The 23,881-nt window shown below is 39.4% G+C and overlaps 1 protein-coding gene across 4 annotated transcripts in view; it reads left to right on the forward strand.

The window, feature by feature from the left end:
- The window catches only part of LOC133862849 (uncharacterized), a 58,441-nt gene that overhangs the window by 7,981 nt on the left and 26,579 nt on the right, over positions 1 to 23,881 (forward strand). For 2 of the 4 annotated variants that reach the window (XM_062298740.1, XM_062298738.1), the window contains exons 3-19: positions 866 to 982; positions 1,078 to 1,157; positions 1,857 to 2,003; positions 2,104 to 2,252; positions 2,345 to 2,475; positions 2,615 to 2,737; positions 2,892 to 2,965; positions 13,279 to 13,869; positions 14,028 to 14,139; positions 14,290 to 14,427; positions 14,648 to 14,977; positions 15,454 to 15,727; positions 15,847 to 17,276; positions 17,732 to 18,134; positions 18,217 to 19,118; positions 19,214 to 19,279; positions 19,364 to 19,489. In XM_062298740.1, the coding sequence (XP_062154724.1) occupies positions 866 to 982; positions 1,078 to 1,157; positions 1,857 to 2,003; positions 2,104 to 2,252; positions 2,345 to 2,475; positions 2,615 to 2,737; positions 2,892 to 2,965; positions 13,279 to 13,869; positions 14,028 to 14,139; positions 14,290 to 14,427; positions 14,648 to 14,977; positions 15,454 to 15,727; positions 15,847 to 17,276; positions 17,732 to 18,134; positions 18,217 to 19,118; positions 19,214 to 19,279; positions 19,364 to 19,489 (5,193 nt within the window). Of the gene's footprint in view, positions 1 to 865; positions 983 to 1,077; positions 1,158 to 1,856; positions 2,004 to 2,103; positions 2,253 to 2,344; positions 2,476 to 2,614; positions 2,738 to 2,878; positions 2,966 to 13,278; positions 13,870 to 14,027; positions 14,140 to 14,289; positions 14,428 to 14,647; positions 14,978 to 15,453; positions 15,728 to 15,846; positions 17,277 to 17,731; positions 18,135 to 18,216; positions 19,119 to 19,213; positions 19,280 to 19,363; positions 19,490 to 23,881 lie in introns of those variants that run through there. The other 2 variants (XM_062298739.1, XM_062298741.1) reach the window with 2 other exon arrangements.

Genomic DNA, 23,881 nt, shown 5'->3' on the forward strand with positions numbered 1-23,881 from the left:
ATGGAATGATATGTTGAAGGTATATGGTATTCACTGTGGCTTAATAATGGGAAGGGAATTATCCTTTCCTCTCCTTTTCAAGCTTCTGAAACCAGATTTGATCTGCTGCCAGAACTGTAATCTTTAAATTAAACTTATAAAAACCTTTAGATCGATACCTAAGTTCTTATTCTAACAAAATTTAACAATCCATAAGCCTTTTAACATCAAACTATGACCAATATACACTTCTCTTTTTCTTTCCTCTCTTTTTATTTTGCTTTTCTTGATTAATTTTGCTGCTTTCAGTGAAAACTCTTTTCATTGAGGATAGAATTCCGTGATGAAAAGATTTTTCTTCATTTCGTTGATAATTTGTGGTTTTTTGAGCTCCATTTCCATATTTGAGTAATCTCTCTCTCTCTCTCTCTCTCTCTCTCTCTCTCTCTCTCTCTCTCCACCCCTCCCCCTTGTGTGCACTTGCTTTTTAGCTCCCTTCCTCTCCTGATCGATTCAAGTTTCTGTTAAGTATCACTCTTCCTTTGGGTTTCATTTTCAAATATATTCTAAATAGTGTAATCTTGAATGCGAGTCTCATCAATTGATCATCCTAATATGTTACAAAGTATTTATCTACTCAAGTCTTTACCTGGTTGCCACACAAGATATAAGGTGATTATAGAGTTCTGACCTTTTTTATTGGAGCATTTACTTAAAAGGTTGTATTTATATTGAGGACTTTGCCATATTTTCAGCAAACAGATAGATGAATCTATAGCTATGCGCTGGATCTCTTCGGCTTGTTATGCAGAAGCGTGTTATGTTTGCTTTTGTGCATTGCAATTGATGCTCAAGTGACTTGAATTTGTTGTCTATCTGATCACAGGTTTTGATGTTCCCTATCCTGTTGGATGATCAGTTATTGTTCACTGAATTTGAAACATTTATTGAAGCAATTGATAGTAAGCACGAACTGGCTTTGGATAGACATCAACAGTTTCCGGTATTTATTTGGCTGTGTTTGCATATTTTCTCAAGTCGCTTTCACTTATCTTTAAAATTTTCTTTTGCCCTACGAAGTAACCTATTTCCTTTCAGGGCATTTATGCATTGTTTTTTTTCAAAAGAGGAGTGCGTTCTGTTGGTCATCGTCTTGCTGGATCGATGGGAAAATTGAGGTAATACTACCCCCCCCCTCCTTTTACAGTTACGCTGTTCAAGCTATTGCTACTTTTGGGTTCTTTGTCTTGCCTGGGGGAAGCTAATTGTTTTGGGGGTGTTTTGGTACTATGATATTTGATGCTCTTCATTCTCTTTTAATTTAATATCATTTTTATAAGCACTGATTTTTGCAGTTTGTGGAGTGGGGAATTGTTTTGCGGGGGATTTTGGCACTATGTTATTTGATGGTCTTTGTTCTATTTAATTTAATATGATTTTCTAAGCACTGCTATTAGTATGTGCATCCAAAATTTATTAGTGTTGTGAATTTTATTTTATTCTTCCAGCCACAGAATCTGCTTATTGTGGGACTCATTCTTTCTGCTTATGTCCTTCACTTTTCACATGAAATTATAAATTTCTTGTCTTTTATGCAAAAAGCCCCTTCCAACACAAATCCCCTTTCTGGGAAAATGGGGAAGAAAAGGAAGAGTAATAACCTATCTTGTGACAGAGTGACTTTTAAACTACAAGGACTTCCAACATATTAGTGATTCTGGCTAAAAAAAACTTGTGCAGAATCTCATTAAAGCTTGGCTGGTTTTGAAGGATGTAATTTGGAATTAATATCATCAGTGGGGGGGATGGTTTCTTAAATTCTCTACTGCTTTGCAGCCCAGTAAACCTGGATCGTTTTATGTATTCTGTGTGTGCAGGAGAGTAACAGACTTGGAACCTTTGCAGCCTTTGCTTAAGAAATTTATAGGCTTTTTGGACACAGAAGCTTTGCCATCAACTTTTGAGACTTCAAGGCCAAGAGCAAAGCTGGACCGTGTATCCATATGGCTTGGAATCAAATCATTGTAGGAAGTGTTGGCTAAATTTCATCTTCAACAAGTATTCCCTTTTTTCCTAGTCTGTTTTTCTGCTAATGGTAAATTTGTGCGCGTCTTTTTATTGAAGGCTTGGGTTCTTAGAACCTCCAGCTTTTGAAGAAGGGATATTGGAGCGCTACCCCATTTTTCTTGACCTTGTACTCAATCATATCAGTGGCGATTCGGTTGTATTTTCTCATGCAGTTACCTGTCTGAGACTACTATTTGAAATGCTTGGTGAGCACCTGTTGTTTTTTCAATCGCAAAGGTCAATATGCTGTTTAATGTTGAGCTGATTTTTGCTTTTGATGTTTTGAGCTCCTTTTAAGGTTGTAAGCTTTGGTTGAGGTCTACATTGTCTCCAAGTGTGATGCGCAACACTCTATTGGGTCAGTGTTTCCATACTCGAAACGAGAAAAGCCATAAAGACATTTTTGATCTTTTTCAGCCTTTTCTGCAGGCACGTCAGTGGACCATTATACCACTTCATCTTTAAGTCCTATGCAAATGTTTCATTGAATATACTATTTTTCTGATTATGTTATATGTTAGGTATATTTTACTGGCATTACTGATATGTACACATTCAATCTATCCAGTCTCTTGAAGCTTTGCAAGATGGGGAGCATGAAAAGCAACGTAGGAATTTTCTATATTTTCTCCTTCATCAAGTGCCAGTGAGCAGTAACTTCAGTGTTTTAACAAGAAAAAAGGCTTGCCAGGTTCTTTTTTCTACCTCTAGATTTTCAAATAGTGGCCATAAATGTGGTTATAGCCATGTATTGGTGCTAATATTGATGTTATACGATTAGTATTAATGATAGTTCTACTGTTTTGGCTCACCTTTTGCTATTTATTGCAAGATTTTATTTTCAGATAGCTCTTCTTATTATACTCCGAGGTTATAAGATGAACCCGCCATGCCCACCTTTTGAATGTGCACATATGTGGTATGTAATCCTAATTGTTTTGTGGTTGATATGATTTTTATATCCGGCGTTTCTATGGTTGTTTGAAATGTTGTTGTAACACCTTAGTCCTACATTGAGAAGATAAATAGCCCACCATATAGAGTGGGTGGTTTATAAAGACATTCATGGGTGTTAAGTCCCATAATGGTTTTTAACTTCGTGAGACTAGGCTCTATAAGTGATTTTCAGGAAGCTCTAAATTGACTAGTCATTTTGGAGTGATATCGCATATGTGGCTAGTGCTTTTCCTGTGTCGTTACAGTTGTCTACCAGTATCTTCTTTTTCGTTCTTGGAGTTCTTAGACCATAGTATCCTTAGGTCTTAATTCGTTTTTTGTTTATTTTCTTATTATATGAATTTATCTTTTATAGCTCTTGTTTACTAGGGTGCGCTCTTTTGTTCTTTTAATGAAGTCTAGTACTTGTCAAATAATTTCTATTCTTTGAATGTGAACTTCCTTTAGATTTGCTTGGATACTTTTATCATAACATTACGAATAAGGGATTTAGAGATAAGAAATGGCTTAGAGCTTTTTTTTAATAAGTAATGAGCCAATCTCATTGAAAGTGTAATGCGCCCCTTAGTACACTGGGAATATACAAAGAAAACACCTAAATAGAAAGAGAAAAATGATCAGCAAAGACATCAAAGCTAAAAGACAAAGGGTACGCATAGGCAGTAGTCCAAAGGTACAACTTATGGTAGAAAGAGGATAAAATTTTCTCTAAGGACCTTTCCAAATCTTCAAAGCTTCTATTTTTCATTTCTCTCCAAAAGCACCAAAAGAGGCCAATAGACGCTATTTTTCACACCGTAGCACTCTTCGGCCTTCTAGAGGACCACCAACAATAACTCGTCTAGGCATAACCCAGGACAACTCGAAACGAATGAAGAGAGAGCTCCACAAAGCAGAAGCCACGTCGCAGTGGAGAAGAAGATGATCCACAGACTCACCAACCTTCTTACACATATCATCCGTCTATCACAATAACATGCCGCTTCCTGAGACTTGCCAAGAGCTGCTGACCACTCAAAAAAAGCCGCCCTTGAAGGGGTCTGAGTGCACCACACACTTTTTCAGGGGAAGCAGCGACCTCCAGAAGAGGCCAAGGAGCAAAAGGACTTGATATTGAACAAACCTATTTTGAAGGGGACCTACCACAACTTGTCTTCTCTGTCTCTTCCCAATTTAACTGAATGCAGCGCCTGGAGAAAAGACGCAAAAGCATCCACCTCCTAATTGTGTGCCTCTCTAGAAAAGCTCACATTCCATGGCACCACCCAAAAATTTTAAGTTGTCAGCAACAGAGGCGTCCTGCGCTCAAGCAATTCCAAAAAAGGTTGGGAAAGCTACCTTAAGGGCTGTGTCTCCACACCACAAATCATGCCAAAAGTTGATCCTGGAGCTGTCCCCTACAACAAATCTAGTAAAGCTAGCGAAAGAATCCCCAACCTTTTCTGATGAACTTCCACACCCCCACTCCTAAAGCTCTTACTAGCTTAGAAGAATACCACCCACCCCAAGAACTACCGTATTTGGAGTCCACTACTCTCCACCACGCATCTCTTTCAGTCTCGTAGAGCTTGTGTTTCCTTGTTGTGCCTTTATCAGGAATGCCGGTGGTGAAGACCAAGAATAAAAAGGATGTCTTTTATATGATGAAAGTTAAATTACCACTTATCCCAAAAGCTTAAGCTAATAGGAATGGATTAATTTATTAATTTAATTTATATTTTAACACTTCTCACGTGTGGGTTCAAACTCCCCCTTAATAAGTGAGGTCCAATATGTAGAACATTTAATAAAAATGAGAGGTGAATTGAGAAGTCACGAACTCATGACTTTTGGCTCTAATGCCAAGTTAAATCACCATAGAAGATGCACCACATAATATTCAACTAAAAACATTGAATATTCAACTAAAAGTAGTGGCCTATACAGATGTGCTTTAGAGCAGCTACAAAATATCCCTCAGACCGCAGAAGATGCGCCTAAGCACCCTTTAAGATTGCGGGTGTCCTTGAGATGGATGTGCTTTCGCAATCTCTATAAGATTCTTCAGTTTGGGGTTATTATTATGGGCAGAATATTTTGTGTTGAGTCGAAATCCTTTGAGTTCGTATTCGACTTGGGGGGTAAATCTTTCAGGCTTCAGATTATTGAGCGTGGTAAGGGATATCTCTGGTCGATTATTTTGGGAAGAGAGGGAGCTTTATGGCTTCTGTCGATGATGGAGGAGGTGTTTGGTCTGAACAACAATGTGGGTTTTGTTAGGAAAGTTAGAGATTCTTATAGTGTAGTTCTTTGCCAGAAGAGTCGTAACTCCCATGGTGCCTACCTGGTCATCAAGGAATTGAGTGGAGGTGGACAGAGGGGAGTCATACTCCTCTACCCGACGGTAGAGAGTTATGGGGTTGGTGCGGTTTTGACAAGGTGTTGAGGTGGTTGTTGAAACCTTACATTACTGTTACTCAAGTTCCTCCAGAGGATGCCCTTTCAGCACCAACACAATGTGCATTTCCGGTGGATCGTTCTTACGCAAAGGCTGTTGTTTCTTCAAAATTTCAAGTCAACTCCGTGAGTGGTGAGGACAAACATGGCTCTTCTTTCAACTTGACTACGTCTAACAAGGTGGAGGGGAAGATTGAAGAAAGTGTTGGGAGATCTCATTTCCCGCAGCCAGAACGCATTTATTGGGTGGAGGAAAATTCTAGATTTAGTTTTAATAGCCAACAAGTGCTGGAATAGCAGGCTGAAATCGGGTGTTCCTGGTGTTATGTGCAAACTAGATCTGGAAAAGGCTTATGATCACGTCAATTGGGACTTCCTCTATTATGTTTTGAGGCGATATGGTTTTGGTGCTAAATGGAGAAAGTGGATTTCTGCTTGCATTTCCATGGCTCTCTTTTCCATCTTGATTAATAGTAGCCTGAACGGTTTTTTTGGGAGTTCTCGAGGCCTTCGTCAAGGAGACTCTCTCTTGCCTATTCTCTTTGTTCTAGTCATGTATGCTCTCTAGAGCGATGGTTGGGGGTTTTATATTAGGATTTCGGGTTAACAACATCAATACTTCTTTGGAAGTTTCTCATCTTTCGTTCGTAGATGATACACTTATTATCTGCGATGCTAATAGTGAACATATCCATAATCTGGATCACATCCTCCTGTGCTTTGAGGCCATTTCGGGATTGAAGATCATCTTCCAAAAATTTGAGTTAGCCGCAGTGGGGGAGTTTCCTAATATAAAGGAGCTGGCCGGTATTCTTAGTTGTAGAATTTCTTCTTTTCCTATGAAATACCTGGGTCTTCCTCTAGGTGCCCCTTCAAATCTAGAGCCATTTGGGATGGGGTAGTTGAGAGAATGGAAAAAAGGATGTCTAGCTAGAAAGAGATCTACTTGTCCAAAGGGGGGAGTCTTATGCTCATAAAGAGCACGTTATCCAGTCTTCCTACATACCTTCTTTCCCTCTTCCCATTACCAGCAAGTATAGCTTGGCGTTTGGAATGCCTTAAGAGAGATTTTCTGTGGTATGGTCTAGGCGGGGATCCCAAAATACATCTGGTTAATTGGAAGACAGTTTGCGCCCCTGTATCCAGAGGGGGTTTGGGTATTAAAAAGTTGATGGTATTCAACAAAGGTCTTCTTGGTAAATGTGGCTTTGGAGAGTTTGGCATGATGAGCATTCCTTATGGAGACAGGTGATTGAGTCAAAATATGGGCTCAAGAGAGGAGGTTGGTGCTCAGAGGAAGCTCGAGGTCCTTATGGGATGAGCCTTTGGAGGAATATTAGAAATGTTTGGGGTTCTTTTTCCAATCTTCTACAAGGTTTGGGACAGTTCTCTCATTAGTTTCTAGCATGGTGTTTGGTGTGGAATAGAGCCTCTTAAGATTTCTTTTCCCGAACTCTATTCCATTGCTCGAAACAAGGAGGCCTCTGTGTCTAATTATTTGGATCTATCCAGTTCCTTTGTCAATTAGAATCCTAGTTTCATTAGGGCTGCACATGATTGGGAACTAGAATCTTTTGACTCTTTCTTTAGTCTCTTGTATTCCTTGAAGACACATCCGGGGGAAGTGGACAGCTTGTTGTGGACTCCCTCTAGCAGCCATAGCTTTACATGAAGAGTTATTAATACTTTGTTACAGTAAGGTGAACACAGTCCATGCCCTTGGAGAAGTGTTTGGAAGGTCAAGGCGCCTCCTCGCGTTGCCTTTTTCTTGTGGACAGCAGCTCTGGTAGAATCCTTACGGTGGATACCCTTAGAAAGTGGGGCTTCTCTTTAGCTAATTGGTGATGTCTGTGCAAAAAGAACGAGGAAACGACAGATCACCTTCTTATCCACTCCGAGTATACTTTGGCTCTTTGGCAATTGATTCTTAATCTTTTTGGAGTCTCGTGGGTTATGCCTCGCAACATCAAAGAGCTTCTTCATTGCTGGATAGTACAAGGGAGGGGACATCCCAGAGAGGCAATCTGGACAGTTATTCCTGCACTCTTAGGCCTCGTTTGGTTTGCAGAATAGACCCCTGGAATGAAATGACTATTTTTATGGAATAGTTATTCTTTTGTTTGGTAGGGATCTATTATTTGGAATAGTTATTCCCATTGGAATAACTATTCCATTACGAAGAGGAATACGGATTCCTCTAAAAAATGAGGAATAGCTATTCCAATGGAAATTGACTGTAATTTCCAGAAAAAAAAGACTTATTTATTTATTTTTTTTTATTTTTTTTTATTTTTTTTCGATTTTTGTTTTTCAAAAAATAAAAAAAAACCCAACCCCCTATACAGTGGTTGGCCAATCGACCATTGGGGTGGCCGGCTAGCCACATACAGCGTAGAGGGTGGTCGCACCACCCCCAAGGCAATTGGGGGTGGCACAGGCCAACCCCGGAGACCACTCTGGGGGTGATTGCGGCCACCCTCGGTTCATTGGTAGGTGGCCACCCACCATTTTTCAATTTTTTTTTGTTTTTTGTTTTTATTTTTTATTTTTTATAATTGAAGTTTTTTTGAAAAAAAAAATATAATGTGGGGGTTTTTTTAGTAAGTTTGATTGGATTCCAATTCCAATTAAAGTGTATGTGTTGTTATCAAACTAAAGATTAGGAATAATCATTTCATTTCACTCTTTTCTATTCCTGGGAATAACTATTCATTTTCCCAATGAAATACTCATTCTGCAAACCAAATGAGGTCTTAATGTGGAGCATTTGGAGAGAGATGAATCGTCGTATTTTCGAGAATAGTAAGACAAATGTATTCGTTCTAAAATCTTCTTTTTTGAGATTTATCTTGTGTTGGTTCTTGTTAATGTTCCTAGCTTTATCTCTACAAACATGGTTGATTTGTTTTGCTTTTACATTGTAGTAGCTTATAGGCTTAAGTCCCTTTTGTAAACTTTTCGTGTACGAGGGTTTAACCTTTTCCTCTATAAGATCTGAATTACTTATAAAAAAGAAAAATCACCACTTATCTCAAAATTTTAAGCTAATAGGAATGGATAAATTTAATCATTTAATTTTTATTCTAACAATGAAGATTATTATATAGAGGTTGAGAGCTTTTGAAAGACAATAGAATTTGCATTAGTAATAGCAGTCATCATTTCACCGTTTCTCCCGTTTGTTCCTTAAATACTTAGCATAGAAATTATCGATAGACATTACATTTGCTAAAGCTATTTTTTTTTGTTCCTGCGCCAAGAACAAAGAAGGGAAAGTTATGTCCTTGTTTAGTTCCGCTTCTCTTGTTTGATTGCCTTTCACAATCTTGTTTTTATTGTATTATTAAAACCAGATCGACCCTATGGTTGAGCAGGGAAATTATGAACTGGGCATTTATCTGGCCCAATTCGGTATTTATTTTAGTTACCTAGATTGTTCATTTTGTGGTATGCAGGATGACGATGAGAATGTGGTTTGCTACTTACCATGTAGTGCAGAATGACAGGGGTAGGCTTAGAGCACTAGCAGTAGACATCCAACGATTTTTCCTAAATTTAAAGAATCAAACTACTTTTTTGTCTCCCTATCCATATACACCCCACAATATATTATTTTAATATTTCCCTATATCATTAAAATAATATTTTTTAATTGTACTTTTTTTTTTTTTTTTTTTTCCAGAAACATCCGTTTCTTTTCTAGTCTCCATCTGCATCTTCTCTCTCTCTCTCTCTCTCTCTCCTCTATGTCGCTCAAACTTTCTCTCTCGTCTCTTTCTTCTCAGGAATTGTGCCGCCCAGCCAGATTGATTGCTCCTTGAGCTGACGATGGTGGTTGTGAGTGGCCTAAAGCATGAATTCTGCTGTTCATTTTTTGTTTGTTGATTTCGAGTGAAATTTTAGGTTTTTTTTTTTTTTTTTTTAGTTGTGGAGTTTTGGGGTGTGAATTTGATAAGTGAGTAGTGGTGGAATGTGCATTTTGAGGATTGTTGAGGTGGTGGTGGAATGTTCTGTGAGAGAGAGAGGCCCGAGGGGAAGAGGGAGATGGGGTAGTTGTGAGAGGAAGAAGGAGAAGGGGACTTGAGAGGTGAGAGGAGAGAGAGTGCTTTTTATAGGATTGTAATAATCCATAGGGTATGTATAGTGCTCTACCCAATCCATTGGGTAGTGCTGTAGCTACCCAAGGGTTTTGAAAAAAATGTAGGGAAAATGATGGAGGTGGTTTTTTTTTTTTTTTTTTTTTTGAAATTTCCCCTATATAGGGAATGGAATGGACCATAAGGTGTCTATTACTAGTGCTCTTATACAGAGCGTATATAGATGGATCCACTAGGCTGTAAAAGTTTTAGTACACCAAAACAGGAAAAAGAAAGATAGAAAGAAAAAAACACCTGCAAAACCCAAAAACAGAAGGAAATCCAAACACCGCAACAGGAATTAGCCCACAAAACCCAGAGACCATTACATCACAGCAAGGACACTCTTGCCTTTGCCCCGGCTAGAACCAAAATCCCTAGCATCATAATTAATTGAGCACTATAAGTTTTTTACCTCTCTACTCCTTTTAAACTTAGGGGTGGAGATTGAAAACTATTGACACTACACCTCATCAACTTGAGCCAATAAATCCAAAAAGCCCTTCACATTCCCCTCGTGGGAGACCTCTAGAGTATGGAAACAGAAATTAACATCTATCGCGGCCTCGGGAGAACTACCAACCCCTTCAAAAACATCTCCTCTTGAAGATTCATCCACCTCTAAGAAAGACGACAACAGAGGGCACCCAAGCCTTGGTGGGGCACCAACACCCATCATCTTCACACCCGCACACTAAGCCGAAGAGATAGGAGACCCACCCACTCCAGTCGAAGGAAGGGCCACAACGCTTGGGAGAAGGAAGCCACGCCGAAGAAGACTAGCCGAAGGAGACTAACTAACCATTCCCCCACCAAGCTTCGACGAGGGCTGGGCCATGGCACTAGAAGGCGGCTCTGTCGAAGCACTAATCGCTGTCAAAGCCTCGTCAATCAGAGAAGTGTCCAATTGAGCTCTTCTGCCTACCTTTGATCTTTGGCAGTATCTCAGCATCGATTTGGATTCCGATGGGTAGATAGGAGCCCCACACTTCGACATTACTGGAAGAGAAAAGCAGAGCCTTCCACCTAAAGCAGCCGCCCCTGAAGAAGTGGTGCCAAGGGAGACCCCTACCGGAGAAGACACCTCAGTAGCCGAGTCTACCTCCAAAATGAAGGCTTGCACATAGGGTTGCCTAGAGGAAGTTTGATCAAAAGGGAGAGGCTTGCACAAAAGATTTCGGCCCAGAAGACTCCAGAATAGGACCAGATGAAGTCGGAATAGGACCAAACACAGCCACCAACGACCTTGAACCTGAAGTCGCAGAACTCGTAATGACAGAATAATCTGATCCAAAGGCTTGCACAGAAAATTCCGCCAAGAAGACGCCAGAACAGGACCAGGGGAACTCGAAACAGGACCATCGGCAGCCATTGGCGACGACAAACCTGAAATTGCACGAGTAACCAAGACCCGCCCGTCAGCCGCTCCAAAACCTGACGAAGTCACAAAGCTTGAATCCACAACTGTGTCAGAACCCACCAAAATAGCCTTCTGGGTATTGGTCTGGAACCCAAGCTACTGGACCCAACCTGAAACCAAGCCCTACTTAAGACCCATTCTTGGGGTAGGCCTGCGAGCCCATTCGATCCACTCCCCAAAGAGATCGGGATGCTTCCTGGGTTGCCTGAAACACGGCTCCAGCCTTGCCCATCATGGCCTTCGGGAAACAGAACAAGACCTCTTAAGCCACCCACGGCGTAGACTGCTACCTCCAAGAAACGGCCGGACCTATTCCCACCTTAGACCCTTCCCTAAAAGACTTGACGAAATCTTCAACCCCGGGATTTCGCAAAGCTTCTTCCACCATCGACAGCAGCCACGTAGTACAACGCGAGCCCAAAAGGACTATATCCCTACGAAAGCTTTCTGCTTCTCCACTACCAAGTGCTCTGCAGACCCTTGCTCGATTGAGAACAAAAAAGATTTAGCCTCCACATAGAACCAGCTCTCCATACCCAACCGCAGGCGTCAATCGCTGAAGGGGATCGAAACAAACATGCCGCCACGCACTGCTCACATGAACACTCTCCAAGGTGTTGCCAACAAGTTACCGGTTGAGAACCACCTTGACAAAGAATGAAAGAGAGGGGTTGGGGGCCATGGGAAGAGAGAGAGAGTGGCAAGAGTTTTACCCTGATTATAATCCCTGTAGACAAGAAGCTGAAGGCACGTAAAAGGTGGTATGGTAGTCTTGACTTGTGAATCTATTGTTTGCCTAAAAAATTTTGAATCTATGTTCCGTTTCAAAATGATGAATTATGAAGGGTAAAAAAGGAAACCAAATTGCTAAAGTTAGCATTTGGAGTAAAATGTTCAATGTCGGATTGAGTTTTCCAAGATCGTGTTTCGTTAGGGTAATATTGAATTATTATTATTTTATTTGATAAGTAATTTTAACGCAGTTCAATAAAAGCGCAGAGAGGCGCAACCCTTATACACAGGAATTTATACAAGAGAGCCCCTAAATGGGACGAGAAGAGGGTAATATTGAATTATGGCCACTCTAAATATGGGTTAGGTCTTTGGCTTTTGTGGGTTAGTTCCTGTTGGGATGTTTGGGTTTCCTTTTGTTTTTGGGTTTTGCGGGTTTTTTCCTTTTTCTTTCTCTTTTTTGTTTTGGTGTTCTTTGTATACTTTCTGTATGTTAAGGGGCGCCTTTGCTTGCTTACCTATAAAAAAATAAAACAAAAAACAAAATATATATAGACGTGATGGGAATTTCAGTTGCTTAAAACCCGGTCAAAGTTTTAGCGCATCCTCCTGGTGTAGGAAAGGCAAGGCGCACATGGTGTAGGGTTGCATTTTCTTGACATCTAATTAATCCTAACCATTTAATCACTTAATTTTTATTCTTTAAACATTAAATAATGTCTCCAACATTACACTTCCGGTGTACTTAGGGGCGCTTTACGCTTTTAACAAGACCAATTTATTACTTATAAAAAAAAAAACCTGGTCAAAGTTTGTTTAACTAATGGGTTTCCTATTTAGCTTGCATAAAACTGGGACGTTCCATTCGGGTATAAGCATCTTAAACCAGTGGTTTTAACTTTAACATTTTACCCATTACTCGAAACAATAAGCCTTTTCTTGCAGGTCAAACAAACAGTTATTTTACAATTTTTCTTTTTTGGTATTTCCTTTAAGCATACTGTGATTTGCTGAAAATTATAAACAATAAAAATGAGCCAACTTAATTGTACAAGACAATTAATTGAACAATCAGATAGAGATTAGGTGCAATGATTTGCCTGTATTGCATGCAATGTGGGGTAGCTCATGAGAGGGCAGGTGGTGGGTAGCTTGAGTTGTGAGGCCCACGCCTGTCCATGCAGGTGGGCCCCATCATTGCACCCGATCCAAAACCTGAGCAATCATATGTAAATAAATATCTGAAATTTTTCATTGATCTTAAAATCTCACTAAGATAGCTAATTTTGGTAAAAGGATGTATAATGTGAAAAACCAGCCTACCAAACATTGGCGTGATGGTTGAACTGTGATCCCTTATCCACACTGATGTTTGGTGTGGTCCTGAATTTCAATTATAAATGTTGACAACTTTTCAAATCAATTTAAATGCACAATTATAAACATTTGCAATGCGCATGTATTTATTACTATGTCGGTGATTCAGTTGGACATGGATTGTGGACATAGATGAAGTTATATAATTCATTTCCTTGCAATTTTATTGGACAGGGGCCCTTCTCTTGTGTCATCCCTGAATGATTCTTCACTCCACAGTTCTCTGAGGCAACCTGCCTTTGATCTTATACAAACTATTATAGTCTCTGATGCTGCTGCCCTTATAACTACAATGCTGAATTGCAGCATGCCTTGGACTATTGATAGAAACATGTCTCACCACTTTGATGATGATGAACAATCTGATGGGCTTCCATTTACTCCAGATGTTGAAGAGGAGGACAATAGTTCTTGGAGGGAATTCAGCATGCAGAGTAAAATTACTTCTCGGGAATATCAAGGGTGGATGTGCATTCCCATGCTATGGATTGATGTTCTACTTGAAATTGATCCCTTAGTCTTTCCAATATCATTTTCCAAGGCTGTTTTCTGGGCTCGATCTCGTTTTTCTATGGTTGAACCTGAAATCAGTGCAGAAATGGCACTTCCAGTGAGAACATGGCTTTCATCCTCTTTGACAGAGATCTCCAGTTCTTTTAGTTGGAAAATCCCAACTGGTTCTGATGATGGTGGAGAGGGGAAGGAGCCAACGAACTCAGTAAAAGTATCGTCAATGTGTCTCCCTTTAATAAGAACATTCAACAGGTTGATAGCATTTCAGTAAAAGTAGGAGACTCCTTTATATATTTAAAGTTGGCTTATGGAAGTCGTATATATTTTAAATTGATGGCTGTATTATCAGACAATGTATAGCTTGGTATGGAACACATTCCTTGAGTGATTACATGAGAGATGTGTTACAGGTTAACTACACACTTCGTAGTTCAAGTGGGGCAAAGAGAAATCCGGAAGCAGTGGACGTGGGAATCAAGGATGGGTGAAAGCTTGATACTTTCACTTCTGGATCCTAGTGATGTATGTCAAATTAATCTTTTTACATCTTACACATCATTTCATTTACATTTATGATTAAAGTGATGAATTTAATGTTCTTTCTTTCCATATTCTGGTTGGCATTCCATTAAGTGCTATTTGTATCTATGTATATATTATGGTTTGATGCAGAATGTGAGGCAGTTTGGGAAGTGTATCTTGGAACAGGCTTCAAATACGCGGGGTCTTGCTTATGGCTTGAAGTTTCTCTGCTCTGATAGATCTTCATTGTCTGCCAATTTTTTGGGCTTGAGACATGCTTGTAAATTGGTAAAGACTTCCTTTCTCTCTCTCTCTCTCTCTCTATTAAATTTTGGATCAACTAATAGCTGACTTGGCTACTGGGTTTCTAGGAGAGGCTCGTAGAGTCTAGCGGAATTTTTTGTTGTACGGTTGTAGGATGTCCTTTTAAGATGTGATAAATCATGAATTTTACAACAAAAACATCCCTGTCATATTGTTCCTAACAGCTCTGTTTGCACTATTCCAGGTTCGACTGGATTCTGTTTTAGAAAAGTTTCAGATTTTACAACATTTTTTCTTCGTTCTACGCAAATTACTCGAAGAAGGGGATTTATCTGCCCTACGTTTTACTGGAAATTCATCTGATAACTTAAATATCACGAGCTTCTCTTCCCAAGGCGGATTTCTGAGGCAGCCGGTCTTTGATTCATTGCTTGTGAATGTCAATGATCATTCTTCAAATGTTGACCTAAAAGCACAGGAAAAGTTCATTTACTTACTATCAGAAACTGCTTGGCCTTCTATTCGGAGGTGCTTAGTAGAAGGGAAGGCATTTATTGATCACAGTTTTTGTCAGGTATTCAGCAATCTTTCTACTTGTAAATGGTTGTCTTTGCGCTTTAGTGCTTGCTTATAAGTCTGCTTCTACTACTTTTAAAATCTTGGTTATTTATATATATATATATATTCATTTTTTTAGAGTACATATAATGCGCCAGTGTTGTCATTATGAGAACTTTCTTTTTAGCCATTTGTTTCCTCTCTCCCTCTGTCTCTGTGTGTGTGTGTGTCCTTGGTAGTTTTCTGTGTTGGCGCACACACTTTATGAGGTTACCAGTTCTTGTCTGTGGTTAAGCGTACAATACTATTGTTTTGTAATGTACTGTTGTCTTTTTATTTTTTTCCTTAAAATTTCTTGAAATGTAGTTTAGTTTTCTGGTTGAAATCTAATAGTATACGCAAATCACCTAAACTCTACCCTATAGCTCTATCTGATGTATTACAGCTTTGTTTCACTTAGAAGGCATTCTTACTAGTTCTTTGTTGCTTCAGTTGACTTGTGTCCGCTTACTTCAGATCCTCCCTGTTGTTTTTGAAATAATTTACCCATCCTTTGGTAAAAAGCCTGGGGATTCCCGAATGATGGTGGAAAGTTTGTATAACTTCTCATGGCTCAATGACCTGATGGATTGGGGAAAGTCATCGCTCAAAGTCCTAATCGTGTATTGGAAACAGACAGTTACTATTTTGCTGTCTTTTCTCAAAGATTCATTTGGTAACACTGCTACAATGATAATCAATGCCATTGAAAATCTAATATCTTGCGGTAAGCTTTCATATTTTGTTATTATTGCTATTATTATTTATATTATTTTATTTATTTGTATAGCATTATCAGGCCATCATTAAGATAGTCATCATATGTTATGCTTTCACTTGATATAGATAACTTTGCCACGGATGAATTGATGGAACAAGTTTCACGCCTTTCTGCGTCATTATCTAAGGAAGCTTCTAGTAACATTGGAGTGACGACCTTTAGGTCAAAATCTTTAGTTCCTGAGTGCTTGTCTAATGAGAGGAAGCGTTCAGTTTCAGATGTGCGGCCTCTCTCTGCGGATGATAGAGATGTGCAGATCTTGGACTTGGTAACAGAAGCTCATGAAAAGGATAGAGATAATGCGATTGTTCTGTCTGAAAGTGAAACTGAAGAACCTATATCAGCCGACGAGGTCATACAATCTGATACTAGGACAGGTTACTGTAATTTGGAGGGAAAGACTGCAGGTCCTGGTTTAGTTTCAAATGTGCGGCCTCTCTCTGCGGATGATAGAGATGTGCAGATCTTGGACTTGGTAACAGAAGCTCATGAAAAGGATAGAGATAATATGATTCTTCTGTCTGAAAGTGAAACTGAAGAATCTATATCAGCCGATAAGGTCATACAATCTGATACTAAGAGAGGTTACTGCAATTTGGATGGAAAGATTGCAGGTCCTGGGAGCGCATTGCATTCTGACCCTACAAAGAAGAAAGTTTCTGACACTGACACTTCTAAGAATTGCTTGGAGTCTTTTCAGCAAAAAGATGCCACTGATGGTTGTGTGGTTGCTTCTCAGGATAAGGGCTTTGATAGATTAAAAGGTATACCAGCATCTGCTTCTCTCCTCGAATCAAAAGATGTAGATAGTAAGAGGAAAGAAATAGACTCCAAATACAAAAAAAATGAGTCTCAATCCCATAATGGAATTAATCTTAATAACTCATCTGTTCTGAAAGAGATAGTACACTATACTGAAGATGATCCAATCGAGTCTGCGCTTAAATCTGCAAGACTTCAACAGTCATTTATGGCAAAGTCAAATACTTCTCTTCCTAAACGGCAAGTCATTCAGCTTAAATCTTCTTTTCAAAATAGATCTGGCCATTTACATAGACCGGGGTCTGGAGTGAAAAGGTTCAAGCCACCAAAGCTCGATGACTGGTATAGACCCATTTTGGAAATTGATTACTTTGCAACTGTTGGATTAGCATCCACAGGTGCAGATGGGAGTCGAATTGTTAGCAAATTCAAGGAGGTTCCTGTGTGTTTTCAATCACCTGAACAATATGTGGAGATTTTTCGGCCACTGGTTCTGGAGGAGTTCAAAGCACAGTTACACAGTTCCTTCCTGGAAATGCCTTCATGGGAAGAGATGTATTTTGGCAGCCTATCTGTGATGGTGGTTGAGAGAGTTGATGACTTTCATCTGGTTCGATTTGTCTATGATGACAATGATTCTGCAGCTTCTAGGAACCTTTCTGAAAATGATCTTGTTTTGATAACAAAAGAGCCTTTGCAAAAATCTTCCCATGATATTCATATGGTTGGAAAGGTATGCCCTTATATTACCTTATAACATCCTTTCTAAGAGTTGGGTGAGAATCCTTACAATCAAAAGAGAAGAAACAGATTTCTAAATTGATGTGGCTATCTTTACTGGCCATAGTTCCTATTTATATAAATTGATTCCTAAGTTCTGATTGATTTTTATTTTGCTCATTCTGCTCAATCCCTATATCTGTCTGCGCATACTTTTAAAGGAGCTATGAAGTTAGAAGCTAGATCCATGTTATATGTTCAAAAGTAATTGTTTAGATAGCTTTAATGCATCTACACATTTTGAAAAGGAGTGGTATTGTGATAAAATTCTATCAAATATCCGATCCAAGTAGGTACGTAATGGGCTAGGCTGCCCTAACCGGCCTACTTGTGGCCCATTAGGAGCCTGGGAAGCCAGATTACATCATATATCATATTTTGCTAAAGCAACCTGCATATTTTTTCCAGGTGGAGAGGCGTGAGAGAGACAACAAGAGAAGGTTAACTATATTAGTTATCAGGTTCTATCTTCAAAATGGGTTTTCACGGTTAAATCAAGTTAGAAAGAACCTCATTGAACGAAGTAAATGGCATGCAAGTCGCATCATGAGCATTACACCTCAACTTAGAGAATTTCAGGCACTGTCATCAATTAAGGACATCCCCATACTTCCAGTTATTTTAAAGCCTGTCAATGATTCTCTTGGTAATGATGTATTGAAGAAAGTGGATCTGGGTAAGCTGTCCCAACCCTTGCAGGAAGTACTGAGATCATCATTTAATGACAGTCAACTTCAAGCTATAAGTATTGCTGTTGGATCACCTAAGTTGAAGAAGGATTTTGAATTATCTCTTATTCAGGGTCCTCCAGGTATCTGATTTCCCTTGGTCCAACTTTTTGCATATTTTTGTGCTCGTGATTTATGTATTATCTTTATTGCTTTTGTATATAGGTACTGGCAAGACGCGGACTATTTTGGCCATTGTCAGTGGTTTGCTTGCTTCACCTTTACAGAGGACGGGTATTGCAAAACATTTCCGCGGTGCCAGTTTGAAAACAAATAGTACTATATGCACCAAATCAAGTCCATGGATTAGCCAGACTGCTGCAATTGCAAGGGCATGGCAGGATGCAGCCTTGGCTAGACAATTAAGCGACGATGTCCAACAAAATTCAAAATCTGTGGAAAGTTCAGCAAGAGGAAGAGTGCTTATCTGCGCTCAGTCGAATGCCGCAGTTGATGAGTTAGTATCTAGAATTTCTAGTCAAGGTCTTTATGGCAGTGATGGAAAGATGTACAAGCCATATCTTGTAAGGGTTGGGAATGTGAAGACTGTCCATCCAAATTCACTACCATTCTTTGTTGATACACTTGTTGATCAACGTTTGGTGGAAGAGAGGATGAAAGTTTGCAATGAAAAGAACGAAACAAGTGTGGATTCTTTAATAGCTCTGCGTTCTAATCTTGAAAAATTAGTTGACCGTATCAGGTTCTATGAAACCAAGCGTACTACCTTGAGGGATGGAAATGATGATCTTAAGAATTCTCCAGAAGAATTGTCTGATACAGAAATAGGGTTGAAGCTAAGAAAACTTTATGAACAAAAGAAGCAAATTTATAAAGATCTTAGCAATGTTCAGACACAGGAGAGGAAAGCTAATGAAGAAATCAAATTTCTTAGACGTAAGCTTCGGAAGTCTATATTACAGGAAGCTGAGATTGTGGTGGCTACATTAAGTGGCTGTGGTGGAGACCTCTATGGAGTGTGTTCTGAATCTATGTCAACTAATAACTTTGGGTTTCCCTCTGAGCATACTCTTTTTGATGCCGTCGTGATTGATGAAGCTGCTCAAGTAAAATATTCTTTGCTTGATTAAGGTTATAGTCTTTTTAGCACTGGTCTTGCTCTCGCTTTTTGTCTTTTAAACATTGCTTCTTGCCACTACAGGCTCTGGAACCTGCTACTCTCATTCCTCTTCAACTTTTAAAGTCAAGCGGGACCAAATGTATTATGGTAAGGACCGTTAACTTCTTTAATCTTAAAATTTCATATGCCGTGAGAAGAGATGGATCTGAAACTTACAATCTTCCGTTCTAGGTTGGCGACCCAAAGCAGCTTCCTGCGACAGTTCTTTCTAGTGTTGCAAGTAAATTCCTATATGAATGCAGCATGTTTGAACGTGTACAAAAGGCTGGCCATCCTGTCATTATGCTGACCAAGCAGGTGAAGTAGATTGCGAAATCTTCCCCTCATCAGTATTATTAATATATTTTACGTGATAGATTGGATAACATATATAGGATTGTTATTATAATTAGACCTCAGCACAAAAGAAGTGATATCGTAATGCAAGTTGGCACTTATGACAATCTATACTGGGGTGCTTAGTTTTGATATTCTATCGTATTTATATTAAGATTTTTGTTTTTAGCTAAATGTTTCTCTTGTATACTTTTGGTATACTTTGGTTGCGCTTTTCGCTTTTAATGATATTTCAATTACTTATAAAAAAAAGCTATTAGCCTGTAAAATAGAATTCCCTCCCCCCCGCACCCCAACCATATATGGATTCCAAGATTATCACATTTGATTTGATATAGAATTTATTATGTCACGATCCGAAAAGTGTCGCCATATCTATATTATACCCTAAAAAGATTACCATTTTAGATGAAGTGAATTGGCATTGGGCCTTCTTGGTTTTTTTGAATTAGTTCTTTTATTGATGAAACGTTTGAGATTAGGACAGTTGTGGGATTCAACAGTATCCGGTTTGCATAAGGGTGCAGAGAGAGGTGGGAACTGTTTCAAGGGAGGTGGTTTGGAGTTTATGGGGTTGCCAACATGTGGATTGGTGCTATATGGGATCAAGTGGGGCTTCAGGTGGAGTTTTGTTAATGTGTGATAAGCGGGTGGTGGAAAAGATTGAGTAATGTGTGGGGAGATATACAGTTGCTTGTTCTTTGAGAAATATTGATGATAATTTTGTTTGGGCGTTTGGGGCGGTGTATGGGTAAAATGATTATGGGGACAGAAGGGATTTGTGGGGTGAGTTGGTTGGTTTGATGTGATGGTGGGAGATGCAATAGTGTATTGGAGGAGATTTCAATGTGGTTCGGTTTCCAAGTGAGAGATTAGGTGATTCAAGTTATTTTGCAGCTGTGGTGGAGTTTTCGGATTTCATCTTCGTGCAAGGTCTTGTGGATATACTAATTGTAAGGGGGCAGTTTACTTGGTCCAATAATCAGGAGAGCAAACAGGGTCTAGAAATAGATTTTTACTATCTCCGGAGTGTGAAGAACATTTTTCAGAGGTGATCCATAGGCGACTGTCATGACTTTTGTTAGATCACTTTCCTTTGCTGTTGGACTGTGGGGCTCCTAGAGGTGGAAGGAGGTATTTTAAGTTTGAAAACATGTAGTTGAAATCTAAAGGTTTTGTTGAACATGTTAAAACTCGGTGGCTGTCTTGTGATTTTCATGGTTTACCATGTTTTGGCTAGTAAGTTGTTAGCTTTGAAGGCGGATTTGAAAAAAATGGATGAAGAGGTTTTTGGTGAAGAAGGGAGGAAAAAGGGCATTTGTGATCTGGATATAATTGTAGAGGATAGTGGTTTAGTGGAGGAGGAAAGGATGAGGAAGCTAGATATGTCTTAGTAGTTGGAGAAAACTTTCCTTTTTTGGGGAACTGAGTTGGAGATAGCAATCAAAAGCTTTGTGGTTGAAGGATGGGGAGAAAAACACAATTTTTTCACAGGGTGACCAATTCACATGGAAGAAATAATCATGTGGTATCTTTGAGTATCAATGGTTCAATGTCCAATAATCCTAGGGAGAAGGATCATATAGTGCATTTTTATAGCAAATTGTATTTTGAGCAGTGTAATTGGCGGCCAAGGGTGGATTGTCTTTCGTTCTGATCCATTGATGCGGGTGAGAGTACTTGGGTGGAAAGAGAGTTTGAGGAGCAGGAGGTGTGGGTAGTGGTGAGGGGATTGAATTGTGATAAGGCGTCGGGACTAGATGGTTTCACTATGTCTTTTTTTCAAAAGTGTTGGGAAGAAGTGAAAAAGGATATTATGGCCGTCTTTTTGGAATTTCATGGTCGACGATAGTTTGAGAAGAGTTTTAATGCAACTTTTGTTTCTCTGATCCAAAGAAGATAGGTGTTGTGGATGTGAAGGACTACAAGTCTATTAGTCTGGTGGGTGGGGTGTATAAAATCATATCCAAGGTTCTAGCTAACAAGTTTAAGTCGGTGTTGGGAAATATTATGTCCAACTCACAAAATGCCTTCATTGAAGGTAGACAAATTTTGGATTCAGTGCTTATTGCTATTGAATGCTTAGATAGTTGACTTAGATCGGGGTAATCCGAGGTGTTGTGCAAATTGGATTTGGAGAAGGCGTATGATCATGTCAACTGGGAATTCTTGCTTTATTTGCTTAAGAGATGTGGTTTTGAGGAGAAATGGAGGGATTGGATAGAGTTTCGTACTTTTACGGTGCAATTTTCCATTCTTGTGAATGGAACTCCGTCCCCTTTTTTTATTAGCTCTCGTGGGCTGCGGCATGGGGATTCGCTCTCACCGCTATTGTTTGTGGTGGTCATGGAGGCATTGACCTGGATGTTGACTGTGGCAATGGATCAGGGTCTCTTAGTTCTCAGTGGGGTCCAAGGATAATGAAGCCTTGGTAGTGTCTCATTTACTATTTGGTGATGATACTCTGATTTTTTTGTGGTGTGAATTACGAACAAATTCGACATTTACGGTGTATTTTCTTATGTTTTGAAGCAGTTTCGGATTTGAGAATCAATTTAGGAAAATCAGAAATTGTTCCTATAAGAGAAGTGGAAGATGTCAAAAATTTGGCTCATCTTCTTGGGAGTAGAGTTTCTTCATTGTCGATGAAATATTTGGAGTTTGTCGTTGAGTGCTTCATATAAGGCCACTTCTATTTGCAATGGCGTTATTGAATAAATGGAACGTCGGTTGGTTGGTTGGAAGAACTTTATTAATCTAAAGGTGGTCGGTTGACTATGCTTAAAAGTACTCTATGCAATCTACCTACATATTACTTGTCCCTATTCCCTTATTCCAGTGGGAGTGGCTAATAGACTCGAGAGACTTCAAAGGGATTTTTTATGGGGTGACATTGGGGATGAGTTTAAATTCCATTTAGTGAATTGGATGAGGATTTGCACTTCGATTAACTCAAGTGGTTTGGGAGTTCGAAATTTGATTCAATTTAATCGAGTCGTTTGGGGAAAGTGGTTGTGGTGGTATGCTATGGAGAGCGAGGCTTTATGGAGATTGGTGGTTGAAGCTAAATATGTGAGTACAAGGGGTGGTTGGTGTTCAAAAGAGGTAATGGGGACATTTGGAGTGGGAGTTTGAAAACATATTAGAAGGGGGTGGGAGAAGTTTTCCAAATTTATCTGCTTTGAGGTGGGGGTTTATAATGATATAGAGAAAAACGCTAGCCACATTTGTGCTATCACCCCAGAAGGACTATCCAATTTGGGCCTTCTCTAGAATCACTTATAAAATCAGTTTCACCTAGTAAGTAAACAATGTGAGACTTAACACCCATGAACATCTTTTATAAGCCACTTTCTCTCTATGTGGACTAGTCTTCTTTCCAATATGGGACCAGAGTGTTACAAATTTCCCTCTTTAAACTCTTGACGTTCTCATTAGGTCCACGTCATGCAGTACTAATAGTACAACATCACATGGCATTACTAGGTGGCTCTTATACCATTTGTAACGATCTTGAGAAAAGCGCTAGACATATCTGTTCTATTACCCCCAAATGACTAGTCAATTTGGAGTTTCCATATAATCACTTATAAAGCGCAGTTTCACCTAGTAAGTAAGCAATGTGAGACTTAGCATGCATGAACATCTCTTATAAACCACCCACTCCCTATGTGGGCAATTCATCTTCCCAATATGGGACTGAGGTGTCATAGGGTTGGGTCAAAAGTAAGTTTTGACATGATATTTGGTGTGGGGATAGGCCGTTGAAGTTGTCTTATCTAGCTTTGTTTAGTATTGCTCGGCAAAAGATGCTTGGGTGGCGGATAATACGCACTTTCAGGACGGGATTATCCAGTGGAATGTAATTTTACGCAACCAATTCAGGATTGGGAGATGGAGTTCGTTTGTCGAGTGGCTGTATTCTTTCCAATTATGACATGCAGAGGAGGATAGATTAGGCTGGAGCCCTTCCAAGAAGGGTAAGTTTGAAGTGAAGTCGTTCTATAAAGTGTTAACTAGCCAGGATGGTCCTTCATTTCCATGGAAGAGTATCTGGAGAATAAAGGCTTCTTCGAGGGTGGCGTTTTTGTGTGACAGTAGCCTTAGAGAAAATTTTGACGTTTGATAATTTGCAAAAGATGAATGTTGTGGTGATTGAGTGGTGCTGTATGTGTAAGAAGAGTGGGGAGTCCATTGAACACTTATTGCTTCATTGTGAAGTGGCAAGAGAACTATGGAGTTATATTCTAAATTTGTTTGGTGTAAATTGGATTATGCCGAGACAGGTCATCGATTTGTTGAAAAAGCTAGGGTGGTTCGTTTGGGTGTGGTACAATTAAGGAAGTATTGAGG

Source organism: Alnus glutinosa, chromosome 3 (genome assembly GCF_958979055.1).
Source record: "Alnus glutinosa chromosome 3, dhAlnGlut1.1, whole genome shotgun sequence".
In the NCBI taxonomy this organism is placed as follows: domain Eukaryota; kingdom Viridiplantae; phylum Streptophyta; class Magnoliopsida; order Fagales; family Betulaceae; genus Alnus; species Alnus glutinosa.